The following is a 16,275-nucleotide window of genomic DNA, read 5'->3' as shown; positions in this document are numbered from 1 at the left end:
ACCTCTGGAAGAGAAGGAAAAGCATCAGGACCAGATGAGGGAGAATTGGACTGTTGATGCAGACTCCACCAAGGCTCAGCCACCCCCACGGGGAGCTGTGAAAGTGTAGGGCCCTTCAGTGCTCTCTGGTCAAGCCCTAAATGGAGACATCATTGGATGCAGCCCATTCCTGGGAAAGGGATGTGATCCCGGGTGAGGGGACTCCTCCCAGCTAAAGGCAATTCCCATTCATAGCTGAGGGCTATCAGCCAGCACCACCCTGCAGCTTATTCCCTTCAGTCTTGAGCAGGGATCTGGGTGGCACAATCAGAATCCACTGCAAGGGTTCCTCCTCCAAGAATCTACATTCAATCACTCCAACCTCTTCCCTTGGCTTCTCATCTAGGTGTTAACGTCTCGATTACCTCCTGTCTGCTTTCTGCATTCTCCTACACCTGTGCCAGCAATTCCTCATACTAGAGCCTCTCCTGTTTGCTGATGGATGCACTTCTTCCACCGAAATGACACCTACGCTGTCAGAAAGGAACAGGCGGGATGAGAAACCCACACTTTTGGACTGATTTTGTGTCCTTTCAACCAGGTTGCACATGACCCTGAAAGGTCAGGTTGGGAAACATCAGGATGATGTTTTACTTTCAGCTCATTGGTACTCCCAGAGTCATCTACCGGTACAGAAATCTGGAGTGAAATAACCAGTGACCCCATGTCAAGCGCCCTCTGAGTGTATGCCCCGCAGGGAGGAACACGTCTGAACCCTCGGAGCCCCTTCCAGCCCCAGTGTAACCCAGTAACTGCATTTCTGACCTACTAGTGCACTAAATGGGTCCCTCCTGATCTGAAAACATTAACACAATCGCAACCTGAGCAGAAGCCTAACTTCACGTAGAAAGGATTGAGGCCCGAGGCTCAGTAACTGAAACATGGTCTAAATGGGTCCTAAAGGGATAGGAATGAATCGATGATTTCTTCTTTCCATTTCAGGCTGCACCAAATCTGATTTTCAGTAGAACTAAAATGCAAGAGACCCAGACCAGCATATCCTCAACAAACAGCTCTGGTCAGTTCATCAAGGATCCGTTAGCACATTTACATGTAGACACAGGGGTTTCAGGAGACATGTCTGAACTATAATTCGCTGGTTTTCATCACCAGCATTAAGAAGCAGTCAGAATACAGTTCGCTTCAGTTATCCAGAGCACATTTTATTAATGAGGAAGGACTACAATTCGGATGATTAATTTCACAGGGGGAGTTTAAACCCTGGTAAGCACCACTCGCATAATATATACTACGAACTTGATTATAAGGAAGAAGCAAAACACAAATCATTATTACCAAAAAATTCCTCACTGAGAATAAGTCTCCCCACCCCACCTCCCACAACGTATTAAAGACTTCAAATCTAAAAACCTAAACATATGTTACAACATTTAACATTAAGACTCAAGTTTATCTTTTTAAATACGCTTTAAAATATACTGAGGGTCTTCACTCCTTCCCTTGATTCTCCAATTATGTGAAGAAGCCTTTTTCATTGTTTTTCTCCTCGATGTCTATCTTCTTCTCTGTCCCCAAGCAGGACCACGGAGGACTGGGTAGATGCTGTGACTGTGACATCTGCTTTGCAGCCCACTTGTGCTAGCTCCGGAAGTGGTCCTCGCTGCTGGGGGGCACCTCCTTCTGGAGGTTTGCCCTGCTGGTCTTTCCGGCAGCTTCAAGCCAGGGATGCTGAAGGACCTGGTGGGCCGTGTAGCGCTTTTTGGGGTCTACCACCAGCAACCGGCTCACCAGATCTTTGGCAGCTGTTGGAATGATAGAAGGATGGAAAAATGAGATGGATTCAGATGGTTCAGCGTTTTCCTTTTCCATACAGGAAATAAGGACACAAACATCTGTGTTAGCGACAAGTGCTGGACCAGAGGACCACTGGCCCTCAGAACCATCTGCCACGATGGAAACTTTCCACATCCGTGCTACTGACTTGGGGCTACTGAGCATTTGAAATTCAGCTGGTGCAACTGATGAACTGAATTCTTCTTGCATTTCCTTTTAATTCACTGACACTTAAATTCAAATAGCCCCATGCAGCTACCGGGCTACCATGTTAGACATAGAATCGTGAGGTCAGGCCCACCACTACCACCCATGGCGCCGTCCAGCCCAAGAGGACACATGGAGGCCATGTACCATACCTATACATATTTTAAATGTGTAAATCAAGGGAAAGATTTCACCTGAAAGGGCCAAAAGGGAGGAGGACCACACAAGCTTCTGCTCCACTAAAGGTACCTCTGACCTTCACCCTCTGACTTTCCAGAGCCCCTGTGCCCCAAGGATGCCCCTAGAGACCTGACTATTCACAGGTAAAATAAGCATCTCTAGTCTATCTGATTCATAGACACTTCTGTATGTGAGATGGCTTTGATCTTTTCAAATGAGGATTCCACGTTTCTGATATTTTTCCAGTTCTGAGGTTCTTCAGCTGGCTTCAAGAAAAGTATTTGGTGACTCCAACTGGTGGTGAGACTTACATCTCAAAGCAAGTCCTGTGTTTGGGATGCTATGGAGATCTACACAAAGCTAGCAGAAAATAAAGGAAAGCAGAAGATGCGGATGGCCCGGGTACCGTAGCAGGTTCTCTGGGTATCATTTCACACACCTGACCTGAAAACGGGCTCTGCAGTCAGATCCCAGAAGGGGCTCCAGCTCCCCATCCCCCACCCCTCCTGCCTGGGAAGCCCAAAGTCTCACCATCAGAGATATTGTCCCAGTAAGGAGCCAGGAACTCGAAGCGGCCGAGCTGGATGATGTTAAAGAGCTCCTCCTGGTCCCTCTCTGGGCTGCGGAATGGGGGGAAGCCACACAAGAGGATGTAGAGGATCACGCCCGCGGCCCACATGTCCACCTCCAGCCCGTAACCTGTGCAATGGAGGCAGAGGCATATCATCTCTTGGCTGCCATCTTGGTATGGAGCGGTCTCAAAACCACACATTCAGCCAACCAGACAACTCTGTGTGTATCCACCCTGTTGTCTCTATAAAATCAATGTGTTCAAAATTTAACTCACCCTGTTCCCATCTCCCAAAGAGCTTTCTTTTCCAACACTCTCTGTTAGCTGGCACGAGCCCTACTGTCCTGGCTTCCCAGAGTTCACGTAGCCATATTTGTTTTCTTTTTTAAAATATTTACTTACTTATATATTTATTTGGCTGTGCCAGGTCTTAGCTCCAGCATGTGGGATCTTCAGTCTTTGTTGTGGCATGGGAACTCTTTGTTGCAGCATTTAGGATCTAGTTCCCTGACCAGGGATCGAACCTAAGTCCCCTGCATTGAGAGTGCAGAGTCTTAGTCACTGGACCAGCAGGGAAGTCCCTAGCTTACTTGCTTTCATGCCTCTCTGATCCAGCTCAGTAATGCCTCCATTAAAATGTCCATAGTCACTCAGTACTCTCCTGTCACACTGTCACCACGTTACCATGGCAACTCTGCTGGCCACACTGAGTTCAGACTCATTTGTGGAGAATCCAGGCTAAACCTCCCCATCCAATTGCACTTCCCTCTGCTCTACTGAGGCTGGTTTTTCAAAGTCTCTATCACCCAACTTCCATGCACAGGGTAATCTCTGTATCTTGGCTTCCCTCATGCATTTGCTGCTGGGATAAAACTCTCCCTTCTCCCTACCCCCAAGCTTATAACCCATCTAGAGCTTTCCCATCTTTAGCCATCAGAGGTGGTTTAACTGATTTCTCCTGGAGTGCAAGGATGGCTAAATAGTTATTCACATACTTGGAGCCATATAATAATGATGAAGATGATTTCCTTGTATATCCTTTACAGAGTCCATCACTAAAATAGTCCATGGACCCTTATACAATATGCAATATACATATATTATTCATGGGGTTTGAATTGGGACCTCCTTTACCTTTAATTGCAAGGTTAAAAAAGAAGTTTTAAAGCCAATTACCATAAGAACTGCTCCTTGTCTCTCCCTTAGAGGTAGCTTTGGGTGAGTGGCTAAATGACCTTGCTTGCTTGAGTTTCTCATTCAATTCTCCACCATCTTTCATCTCACTGTCTCGCCAACACACACACACACACACCCAAACCCACACCCACACACCCACAATCTCTTCTCTGTAATAAGAGCAGCCCTGATGAGGAAAAAGTTCTCATGCTTTGGTCAAGGAGACCTACTTCAAATATTTAATATCCAAGTGCAAATGCAGAGCCAATCTCTGAGATTTTTAACTGCTTCATGTTGAAAAATGTGAAATTTAAATAGTAAAAAGTAAACATTGGTTAGTAAGCAAGCTAGAGTCCCACAGAGCCATGTGTAACCTTTACCTTTCTCAGAGAGGATTTCAGGAGCTACATAAGTTGGAGTCCCACACACAGTAAATATAGGCCTCACCACATGCTTTGCAAGACCAAAATCAGCCAGTTTCAAGGTGGTAGATTTGTCCTCATTTCGCTGAACCTGTAAGAAACCAAAATCCCCAAACCACCAAAATTGTGATGAGAACAAAGAAGGAATAGAAATACGAACATAAAAACACAGGACAAGCAAATAGTAAAACACAGGCACTTATAGATTAACCTGACACTGACAAATTCAACTTGATCTCAGTGACACTTGCTTACTAAAGAACCAATGATGTAAAGTAATCAGCTTCCAACTAATAAAAAAAAAAAAAAAGAACCAATGAGTTAGATTTTCTCTGCTGTCCAATGTGGCAGCACCATATTGTCACAGATGGCTATTTATTTTAAATTGAATTAATTTAAATCAAAATTAAATTAAAAATTCAGTTTCTCAGATGCACTAGCCACGTTTCAAGTGTTCAAACGCCGTCTGTGGCTAAGGGCCACCACATTGGACCATGAAAATCTACAATATTTCCATCATGACAGAAAGCTCCATTGGGCAGCACTGAGTTAGAATAAGGATCAGTGAGCAAGTGTGTGCATGCGTGCTAAGTTGCTTCAGTCATGTCCAACTCTGCGACCCCATGGACTGTAGCTGGCCAGGCTCCTCTGTCCATGGGATTCTCCATGTAAGAATACTGGAGAGGGTTGCCATGCCCTCCTCCAGGGGATCTTCCCAACCAAGGGATCGAACCTGAAAATTGCAGGTGGATTCTTGACCAACTGAGCCACCTGGGAACCCCATTTTTTGAACACAGACTAGCTTTAATGAGAGCTAGAAAAAATGCTGTGGGTAATGCAAAATCTGAGCAGAGGGGAAAAAAAAGGAAAAGAAGTAGGAACTGGAATGGAGCAGTAGACAAATAAGCAGTGGAGGCTAAAATTATTTGTTTACCTAACAAACGCCTCTGTCATGCTTCTTCAGGGCCAGGCATTGCTTATAACATATTACAAAGTATTAATTCATGTGCTCCTCATTGCAGTCTTGTGAGGCCGCTCACATCCCCATTTTACAGATGAGGAAGTGGAGGCACAGGGACACAGTAAATGGTGAGCTGCAGTTTGAACCCTGAACACTTGGGCTTTACAGTCTGTGCTTATAACTGGCGTATGACCCCAAATCTGCCAGCAAAGGCTTATTTCTGCTGCAGGGGGCAGCACCTGGGGGTCCGCAGGGCATTAGGCAGGGCTCTGGTTCTCCCCGAGCCCCATCAGTCCCACAGTCACCCAAAAATGCAGGGTGGGCAGCCACCCCCCCAAATCTCCCCAGACAAGGGTAAGTGCTCCAAATATGCTTCAGTTCCTGCCAGAGAGCTTACATCTCTGTGAGCAGAATGTGTCTTAATCACTAAGCCCAAGTCACCACTGGGCAGGCTAATCAATGTCTCCATAATTAACCTGACCTAATGGAAATCACAGATGTAGAACTAAAATGCTCTTCTGCTTTGGTCTGTGTGTGGAGACAGACACAGCCCTAAAGGGGACTGGTGACATAATTATGGGAATAATTTATACTAGAAAATCTAGTTTGGAAGGGAGGGACAAAAAACCATGTGCTGACTTAAGTTTCCAGATGGGCTATCTTCACGAATCCCATTTGCTGGGTGACTAATGAAAAAACTCTGTGCCTTGCAAACATGTGTAAATATTCCCAACCAAATGATCAGCAGTAAAAGCGTGTGGCTGATTGAATACACCAAAATAAACCATGCACACCTTTGCAATATAACAAAGACACCCTCTCCTTCCTCAAAGAAACCCCCTGATTCTAAAACCTGGCTGCATAACAGAGGGAGCAGATGAAACATGAAGGAGACCCAGTCTTTCATTTTGAAATTTTTCATGAGATTTATTCTGAACTTGCATTATGTTAAATGTCCATGTGCTGATAGACATATTTCTCAAATACCAAATCTGTTTTCTTAAAGAAAACATTTTATGGCTTTTCTAAAATAATATGTTGCTCCTTATCTCCATTGCTTTTCAAGCCTCAAAAATGATGAGACCCACAACAGAAACTGAGGGGTGGTCAAGATCTGCAGGGCTGTTTGTTCCTTCCAGAAAGTGAGATGCATCGTGTTTTTGATTCTTCTGTCTCCAGCCTCTGCTGTCCCGAGTTATGTAACATTTCTCGGAGCTGTCAGTGTGACTTGAGACATCTTGTTTACTTCACCTACAAGACCAGCTTAACTACATTTAAGCTCACACACTGACAAGTGTGAATTTTGTTTTTGGCTTTTTGTTTTCCAACAGGCACTTCACAATCTTGGCTTTGGAACAGTTCTTATCTTAATCCTTAAATTCATACGAGTGGCATCTTTCTGGAATAACTCTTCCTCCTAGAATCTGTGGAACTTTTTTTTTTTTAATTGAAGTATAGTTGATCGACTGCCCCGACTGGCTCAACAGAAGAATCTGCCTGCCAATGCAGGAGACAGGGATTCGATACTCGGGTCGGGCAGATACCCTAGAGGAGGAAATGGCAACCCACTCCAGTATTTTTGCCTAAAAAAAATCCCATGGACAGAGTCCAAAGGGTCACAAAGACTCAGACATGACTGAGCACACACACACATAGTTGATTGACAATGTTGTGTTAGATTCTGCTATACAGCAAAGTGATTCAGTTATACATACATATATATTTTTTTCATATTCTTTTCCAATATAGTTACTTACAAGATATTGAATATAGTTCCTTGTGCTATACCTTCTTGGTATAGCTTGGTATAGCTTGGTCCTTGGTATAGGACCTTCTTGGTTAACTATTTTATACACAGCAATGTGTACCTGCTAATCTCAAACTCCTAATTTATCCCTTCTCTACCCTTTCCCCTTTGGTAACCATAAGTTTGCTTTCTATGTCTGAGTCTGTTTCTGCTTTGTAAATAAATCCATTTGCATCATATTTCCAACTCCAAATATAAGTGATATCGTATTTGTCTTTCTTTGTCTGACTTCATTTATTATGATAATCTCTAGATGCATCTTTTAAAAAAATTTTTTTTAATTTTTAAATTAGAGTATAATTGCTTTATAATGTTGTGTTAGTGTCTGTTGCACAACAACATGAATCAGCTATATGTATACATACATCCCCTCCTTCTTGAACCTCCCTCTCATCTCCCCCAGTCCACCCCTCTAGGTCATCACAGAGCACCCAGCCAAGCTTCCCGTGCTATATAGCAACTTTCTACTAGCGATCCATATTACATGTGGTAGTGTATCTATGTCCACACTACTCTCCCATTCATCCCACTCTTTTCTTCTCCCTTCTGTGTCCGCAAGTTCATTCTCTATGTCTGAGTCTCTCTTCCTGCCCTGCAAATAGGTTCATTAGTACCATTTTTTCTAGATCCATACATATGGGTTAATATACCATATTTATTTTCCCTTTTTTGACTCAATTCATTCCGCATGACAGACTCTAGGTTCATCCACATCTCTACAAATGACCCAATTTCATTCCTTTTTATGGCTGAGTAATATTCCATTGTATACATGTACCACATCTTCTCTATCCATTCATCTGTCGATGGACATTTAGACAGCTTCTTGTCTATTGTAAACAGTGTTGCTATGAACATGGGGCTGCATGTATCTTTTCAAATTAGAGTTTTCGCCTTTCCCAGATCCTTTGCACATGAATGGGATTGCTGGATCACACGGTAACTCTATTCTTAATTTTTAAGGAACCTTTATACTATTCTCCATAGTGGCCACAGACAATTTACATTGTGCAGAACTTCTGAAACCATCAAATTCTCCACCCAAATGGGCAACTCATCTAAAACACCCTCCCACCAGACTATCATTCACCTTGACTGAAATCTCAAGGTGAAAAGATCCCACAGCTTCACGTGGCAGACCATACCGATTATAATCACCTTAACATGTAAGGAGGTTCACCCCATGTTGATTCAGAATTTCATCCCCACCCGTTTTCTAAAATCCGCCCTCTGGGAAGGATACACCACTTCCAAAGATGGGAAGCAAGTACCAGGACCCTCCCCCAGGCCACCTCTGGTTCCTCTAATAGGCTCCCAGGTGGTACCTTCCTGGGCCATGCTTGCCTGAGGGCCCGCCCACAGCCCCTGTGCCCACATCTCCATTTCTCTGCCTATAGGTCTATCTAAACTCACTTCTCTAGGTCACATTCCTTCTGGGGCTTGTTTTCAATTGCCCTCTAATTGAGAGAGTGCTGGAGATTACTTTACATGTTACTTCAACGACTGTTGACCCATCTAGGTCCAACATCCCTTTTTCCAGCCACACCAAAGTCCCCCTCTTTGAATCCAGGCAATCTATATTATTTACATTAGCAGCCCAGTCACATCTAGACTGTCTCAAAGATTCAAGAGGAATCGTTCTTTTTCTGAGCCATTAACAACTTGCTCTCCTTCAAGGCACAACAGTTTGGGTTTTTTAAATTAATTTTTGGCTGTGAAGGCACAATTCAAATATGATCTTGCAATGATCATCTCTGAACAGCAGGCGGCAGCACAGTACAGACCAAACAGCAAGCGGCTGCCCTAAGAAAAGGGATAAAAGCTTATTTATCCAACTTCTTTCTTGATCCTTCATGCTTCCTCTGGCCTTCTCCCTCCAAGTTTCCACTTCTAACTGGCCATGAGGACTGGAATGATCTTAAAAACCAATTCACATGGAAACGTCAATGTCTAAAATCAATTTACATGTCAACAGCAAAAAACAGCAAAAAAAAAAAAAAGAATGAAACAATCAATGGGGATGAAATTTTCCCTGGGACCTGTCACATGATCAGCCTATGACATGCCTCTGCTGTCTACACATCATCACTTCTCCAGCTCCTGTTTGCTTCTCCCAGGGCCCAGTCAACACCGCGCAGCGTATTCCAACCCCGCCAAGGGAACACATGCTGACAGAAGAAGCAATTAACACTGATATTTCTGCAAGCTGGAAATTTTCATAATTAAAACTTCTTTTGCAAGCTCCCAGGAGTCTAAATAGCCCTAAGGGAAGAAGGAAACTAGCATCTTATCAGGAAATATGATCACTAGAAATAAGATAAGCTCAGTAACACAGGCCTAAAATTTTACCCTAGGGCCCAATTACCAGATATAAATATTTCTGCGGTGAAAACAACATGATAAGCTTGTTGGATCCATTAAGAGTTCTTGGCACATTCTGGAAGTCTCTAAAGGCAGCCACAATCAGCCATGTAATCAAAAGTTAGTTCTGACATCATCACTCTCCTGTTTGGCAGAGACAGGTATTGATACAGACAGTAGCCATCCGTTAAAGGAAGAAACAATTACTTTGATAATACAAAGCAGAATACAAAATTAAAGACGACCCAAGAACATTAATTGATGGACAGCAGTAACCATGGTGGTATTTACTAATATTAACTCTCAAAAGACCAGCCAAATTTGCAATGTAATTATAATATCAGGAAATTTAGAAATGACACCTTTCTAAACCCAGATAATGAGCTTACTGTTAAATCCAACACTCCCCAGATCTCTTTCTGAAAAACCACAATGCACCGATGCTCTTAAACTCTGCATTTAAACTCTGACACAGTATGTTGAACTTCGAGTGTATGTATGCTTAGTCGTGTCTGACTGTTTGCAACCCCATGGACTGTAGCTCACCAGACTCCTCTGTCCATGGGATTCTCTAGGCAAAAATACTGGAGTTGGTTGCCATGCCCTCCTCCTTCCCGACTCAGGGATGGAACCCAGGTCTCCTGCATCTCTCACGTTAGCAAGCAGGTTCTTTACCACTGAGCCACCTGGGAAGCTCATGTTGAACTTTACTCACCCAGAAAAGGACAAACAGTTTAGAAATGAGATAGGCCCATTCATTCAGAAAAACGCCAGCTGACAGATTATACACAGGACAGAAGAGATATTCCCCTATGCCACTAAATTTGGCTCAGATCTGTGGCTTTGTACAGCTTCGGAAGGGGCCACACCACCACGAAAAAAAGCTTTTTATTTAAAAACAAAATAAATAAATGAATAAAAACAAAAAAAAAAGCGGACTTTCTTTAAAATCAGAAGATAGGGTCTAATATTAGTTACAATGAACAGCAGTTAACAACTCATGTACTAGACTGAAAACATAGCTATGCTGAAGTTTTCATCTCTCTCTCAAAATACACACACACACACACACACACACACACACACTTCATTGCCTTCAAGGGCACTAAAACATATATGAACTGAGATATAAATCCATGAAGAGTTGCTGAATGACTTCTCTCAGGCAGTTAGCTTGTCCACACTAAATGTACTCCTTGCAGTTTTTCCATTTCCTGAAGCAAACCTCTTCGTGCCATCTGCAAGTGCTGACTTTCTTCATTTAAAAAATTGTTGACAAGTCAGTCCCTTAACACAAATGAGACTCTTTCCTGCCCAAGATATGAGCCAGCTTGACAGCCTGGTTCCAGGACCTTGCAGAGAAAACGCAAGCTCAGATGGACTGTCCCCTAAAGAAAATGATCCTACAGGGTAAACAATCTCACTCCACATCCTCAAGAACATGTGTCACTATTCTAATGATTTTTTAAGCACAGGCCCAAAGTGTCCCACACCCAGGCCTCTAATCTGAAGCCTTCCCGCTTATACAACTCAGTGAAAACAACAGAGGATCTATAAAGAACACTGCTCTATCATGATTCCAAAGTGGCCACTGTAAATAGTGTGCCAGGGAATACCTGGGCTCAGACCCCAAAGAAAGAAACTAAAGAGGGTGAGGACACTCAACTCATGCAAACATGGAATTCTTCAAGACTTCCTTGGTGGATCACTGGTTAGGACTTGGCGCTTTCACTGCTCTGGGCCCAGGTTTGGTCCCTGGTTGGGCAACTAAGATCCTGCAAGCCTCTCAGTGTGGTCCAAAAAAAAAGCAAAAATGAAATTTTTCAAAGGGAGATTTACCCAATGGTAATTCAGAACACTCAGGCAGGCAGTGTTCTGCAATTCTATGAATTTAGGCAAAAACAAAGTTGTTTGATTGAAGGGTCAACTAGGTCTCACTTCACCAGATAATTAGCTTGACTCACTTAGAGTTTCATTCTGCTTGTGGGAGCAAGCAACTTAGGCAGATGAATGTAACGGGATGATGTTTCCAGGCTGGCTCTACAACCATGAAATGAAAGGAAACAGGCTAACTCCCTGCCCATCCCCGCTCCAAAAAAAAGTATGGTTTACAGAGACCATTGTTTCCATCTTCTCCAGCTTCATACGCAGCAATCTGGCTTTGGAGTCTTCTTCATGATGTGCACCGTAATATCAGACTTGTTCTTAACATCATAATAATGACACCAGCTGCCGCTGATGGAAGGCTTGCTATTTACCAGGCAGCACACTGGGGTCTATATTCATCCACTCATGCAACTGATATTTATTGAATATCCACTATGTGACAGAACCGGTCTAGGTTTCACTGTACAGTCTGAATAAAACAATGTTTCTGCTGTCCTAGGACTTTGCAGGAGGAGCAAAGAGAGAACAGACAAATAAATATGAAACAGATCAGGTGGTGATTGAGGTTACAAATAAGAAAGTGGAATAAAGGGCCAGAGGGTGACCATGTGAAGCGTGCTGTCCTAATGAAGCCCACTAGGAACACAGCTGAAGCTCAGAAACATGTTCAGCTGATTGCCTCATTGCAACAAGCAAGAAGGTCCACCTTGGGGATCCAGGTGTCTAAGCAAGAGGGTGTTCAATGAGCTAGTAAGATCTGGGCTGTGCCAGGTAATTTGGAAGAGGGTTCAAGAAAGTAGGATTTTGCTATAAACTGGATACTGTCAGGATGTGAGGGTAATTCTGTGACTGGGCATCTTGGTAATTCTTCTCTAAAAGGTGAGAAGAAGATGGGGCAGTGAGTCAGTCCCCAGGAAGGGAATATGTAGCCACACTTGTGGTCTGGACTATCCTGTTCTTATCTGGATTTGGACATCATGATGAAGAGGTCTTGGTTTTGTCTGGATCCATCAAATGGTTACCCACTCCAGTACTCTTGCCTGGGAGATCCCATAGGCGAGGAGCCTGGTAGGCTACAGTTAGTTCATGGGGTTGCAAAGAGTTGGACACGACTAAGCACACATCATGGTCCTAGAGTAACCTTATTTCACGCAGGTGTTTGGGGAGATGGTTTGAATCCAAAACCAGAACAGCTGAGCTGTGAGTGGCAGGCCAGCTCCTGGTGGTCTGGGGCTAATTGTCCCTTTCCTGTGAGCAATCCATCCTTAACCGTACAAGATAGGTACCATTACTATTTCTCTTTCAAAGCCCCAGAGAGACAAAAGCTCGTGGAATCTTAGTTTCCTGACCAGGTCGGGAACCCTGGCCCTCGGCAGTGAGAACGTGGAGTCCCAACCACTGGACCACTAGAAAATTCCCAGTACCAAGCCTTTTTAATGCCTGTGGCAAGACCCTTCCTGCAAAAGGGCCAGGGGGCTTTCAATGGGAGCATGGGCTCAAAGCCTACAGGGGAAGTTGTTACCAGCAGACACCCTTAACACCTAGGCCAGAAGACGGGCAAATGTCCAAGAAATGAAGTCTATGTGATCACTGTCCAAGTGAAAATACTCTTCTCCCGGGGATGAGGAAACATTTTCCATTCTGCTTAAATTGGGAGGCTACTTTCTCAATAATTTAATAAAAACCCATTTATTTCCACAATTTTTGAACTATAAGCAAAGTTTTAAATAATGGAACAAATATGTTAAAAAAAAAAAAAAAAGACCATAAAGGTAATGTTCCCGGGATTTCCCTGGCTGTCCAGTGGTTAAGACTTCCTATTTTTACTGCAAGGGGTGAAGATTCAATCCCTGGTTGGGGAACTAAGATCATGCATGCCACACTCTATGGCCACAAAAAAGGAAAGAAAATTTCTTAGTCTGAATAAAAATGAAAATACAACATATCAACATAAAAAATTATATACATATATGTATATATTATATATATGTAATGTTCTATAGGCTTCCCTGATGGCTCAGATGGTAAGGAATCCGCCTGCAATGCGGGAGACCTGGGTTTGATTTCTGGCTTGGAAAGATCCCCTGGAGAAGGGCATGGCAGCCCACTCCAGTATTCTTGCCTGGAGAATCCCCATTGACAGAGGAGCCTGGTGGGCTACAGTTCATAGGGTCGCAGAGTCAGACACAACTGAATGACTAAGTTCTGCAAGCACAACAATGTTCTACAGCGCAAGGGTAACAGAATAGGTGACTGTTTCTATGTTTTGTATCTCATTTTTTTTTTTAATTAAAAAATAATTCTTGCCTGCACCTTGGGGCATGTGGGATCTTAGTGCCCAGACCAGGGATAGCACCTGGCACCCCCTGCATTGGAAGCACCAACTCTTAACCCCTGGACCAGGAGGAAGGCCCCTGTTCCCCCGTATCTTCCCTAACTGCCCTCTCCCACCAGGGCAGGGCTCACCAGCAGATTCTCCGGCTTGAGGTCCCGGTGGACGATCCTCTTGTCGTGCAAGTGCACCAGCGCCTTGCACAAGTCCATGAGCATGATGGCGGCCTCGCGCTCGGGGAACTTCACACTTTCGATGATGGCGTCGAACAGGTCCCCTCCCTGCACGTACTCCATGATCAGGTAGATCTCGGCGTCCGTTTCGTACACTTCGTGCAGTTTGACGATGTTGGGGTGAGAGAGGCTCTGGATGATGAGGATCTCGCTGTCCACCATGTCCTCCTTCCCCTTGAGCTTGGCCTTGTCGATGATCTTCATGGCGTAGGCCTGCCGGGTGCCTCGGTGCCTGCACTCCTTCACCACCGCAAAGTTCCCGTCGCCGATCACCCGGCCCGGCTCGTAGTGCTTCCGCACGTCGGCCGCCAGGATGCCCGCGGGCCGCCGCCTCCGGCCCGGCCGCTCCGCCTTGCTCTCCTCCGGCCTCGTCTTGGGCTCCTTTTCGATTCTGGCTGGCGGCTCATCGCGGGGAACCATCATCCTCCTCGCTCCGGACACCCCGGGCTTCTTCTCCTTCTCCGCCTCCTGCTCGTCCCCTCGGGTCCTGCGGAGCTTCTCCGGATCCAGGTCGGCGTGATGCTCCCTCCGGAGCCAGCCTCCCGGCTTGCTCCTGCCTGCGTTCCTGCCATCTTTCTCCTCTCGGCGGAGCTGCGTTTCCCCAACGAAAACGTCCCTCTTGGCCTTGGCTGCAGCAGGGGGATGACCCTCCTGGCCTCCGGGGTCTCTGTCCTCTTTCTTGTCGACGCTTTTGCTGGGTCTCCTTGGTTCCTGCGGGGGGTGTCCAGGACTGCTCCGGGGACCCTCCTTCCAGCCTTCCTCCCCACCCTGGGGCTTCTCCTCCGGGGACCTCCGGCAGCTCCTGGTCCTCACCAGCCTCTCCACGTCGTAGCGGGGGCACCTGCCCAGGTCCAGCTCGCTGGTGCCCAGGGACAGTCGCTCCCTCTGCAGGCCCTGCTCTCTCTGGAGCTCTCTCTCCCGCTTACATTTTTCACACCTGATCAATTCCCCCGATGTCTTTTCGATCTCCACTGCCAGGTGCTTCTCTCCACTGGCACGCCTCTCCAGGGTGGCATCCTTGGGCGCCTTGCTGCCAGATTCGGGCTCCCACTTCCCTCTGCCCCACTTCTTCGGGGTCCTGGCCCTGTCCTCCCCGGGGGTCTGCCCCTGGGGTCTGATGGCCGCCGGGGACCTGGCAGCCTCACCGCTGCTATTGGTAGTCTCGGTCTCCCCACAGGGGGGACCCCCTTTCACAGCCTTGCTGTAAAGTCTGCTTCTCAGCCTTGGAGAGGGGATCTGGCTGTGCTGCTGGGTCAAAGTCAGGGCCCAGGCTTTGCTGGGGTACAGTTCCTCCATAGCCACCTGGATGTTCTTCAGCGTCAGCGGCTCTTTGCCCACCGCTATGAAAGCATCTCCTTCCCTGAAGAAATCAGACACACTCCTGATTTCCCGGCCTTTGAGGTTGAACAGCTTCCTCACGCGGTCACTCTTCCACCTGGGAAAGCCCAGGGCCTCTGAGACGTCGGCCAAGAGCTGCTCAAAGGTCTGCACGGACCGCCTGTTGAGGAGCAGGGTGATCTTGCGGAGGGGGTGGCCGCCCACCTTGACCACGGTCACGACCCTGGGCTTCAGCTGGCTGTTCTCAGCGTGGATGGGGTGAAGGCCACTCTGGGGGCTGAATGCAGGCACCGCAGAGCTGCGTGACCCCAGGGATGGTTTCTCCAGGCCTCCTCGGCCAGCAGGCAGCCAGGTGCCCTGCAGCTTCCGCTCCATGATTCTCGAGCTTAAACATTTTAGAGAATGTTCACAGAGACCTCGATGTCCTGCGGGGGGAAAAGGACAACACACTATTAGTTCAGTGGGTTCAAAGAGCGCTTTGACCAGCTCAGTCGGTAAAGAACCTGCCTGCAATGCAGGAGACCTGGGTTTCATTCCTGGGTCAGGAAGATCCCCTGGAGGAGGAAATGGCAACCCACTCCGGTATTCCTGCCTAGGAAATCCCATGGACAGAAGAGCCTGGAGGACGACAGTCCAATGTGGTTGCAAAAGGGCTGGCCACAACTTAGTGACTAAACAAACGAACAAAGGAAAAAAGTCTTTACTGAAGATGACTGATGCTGTCACAGGTTAGAAGTGTGCATGTTGAGGATCTGCTTGAAACAATGGAGCCGTTACATGTGAGGTCTCCTGCCCAGTCTCCTCCAAGAGCAGCCAGGAATGCAGTATGGAGTCTGCCCTGGGCCTGAGGTGCCCCCCGCCCCCAGTCTCCTGGGTACCAGGATGGACCACACCTTGGGAGCCCTTTCTAGGCAACACCTGACCCTGAAGGCAGCTCCCATTATCCTAAAGTGACCTGACTTTCAAA

General features: G+C 46.1%; 1 protein-coding gene across 1 annotated transcript in view; it reads right to left on the bottom strand.

Moving 5' to 3' along the window:
- Window positions 1-1,181: 1,181 nt before the first annotated feature.
- DCLK3 (doublecortin like kinase 3) overlaps window positions 1,182-16,275 on the bottom strand; it is a 39,212-nt gene continuing 24,118 nt past the window's right edge. Inside the window, exons 2-5 of the mRNA XM_043886789.1 lie at window positions 13,872-15,733; window positions 4,348-4,480; window positions 2,752-2,919; window positions 1,182-1,802 (exon numbers count right to left, since the gene is read on the bottom strand). Of these exons, the coding sequence (XP_043742724.1) occupies window positions 1,639-1,802; window positions 2,752-2,919; window positions 4,348-4,480; window positions 13,872-15,733 (2,327 nt within the window). The 3' untranslated portion in view covers window positions 1,182-1,638. The remainder of the gene's footprint in view (window positions 1,803-2,751; window positions 2,920-4,347; window positions 4,481-13,871; window positions 15,734-16,275) is intronic.

This window comes from Cervus elaphus, chromosome 24 (genome assembly GCF_910594005.1).
Source record: "Cervus elaphus chromosome 24, mCerEla1.1, whole genome shotgun sequence".
Classification (NCBI taxonomy): Eukaryota; Metazoa; Chordata; class Mammalia; order Artiodactyla; family Cervidae; genus Cervus; species Cervus elaphus.
This window is presented reverse-complemented; position numbering and strand designations above follow the sequence as displayed.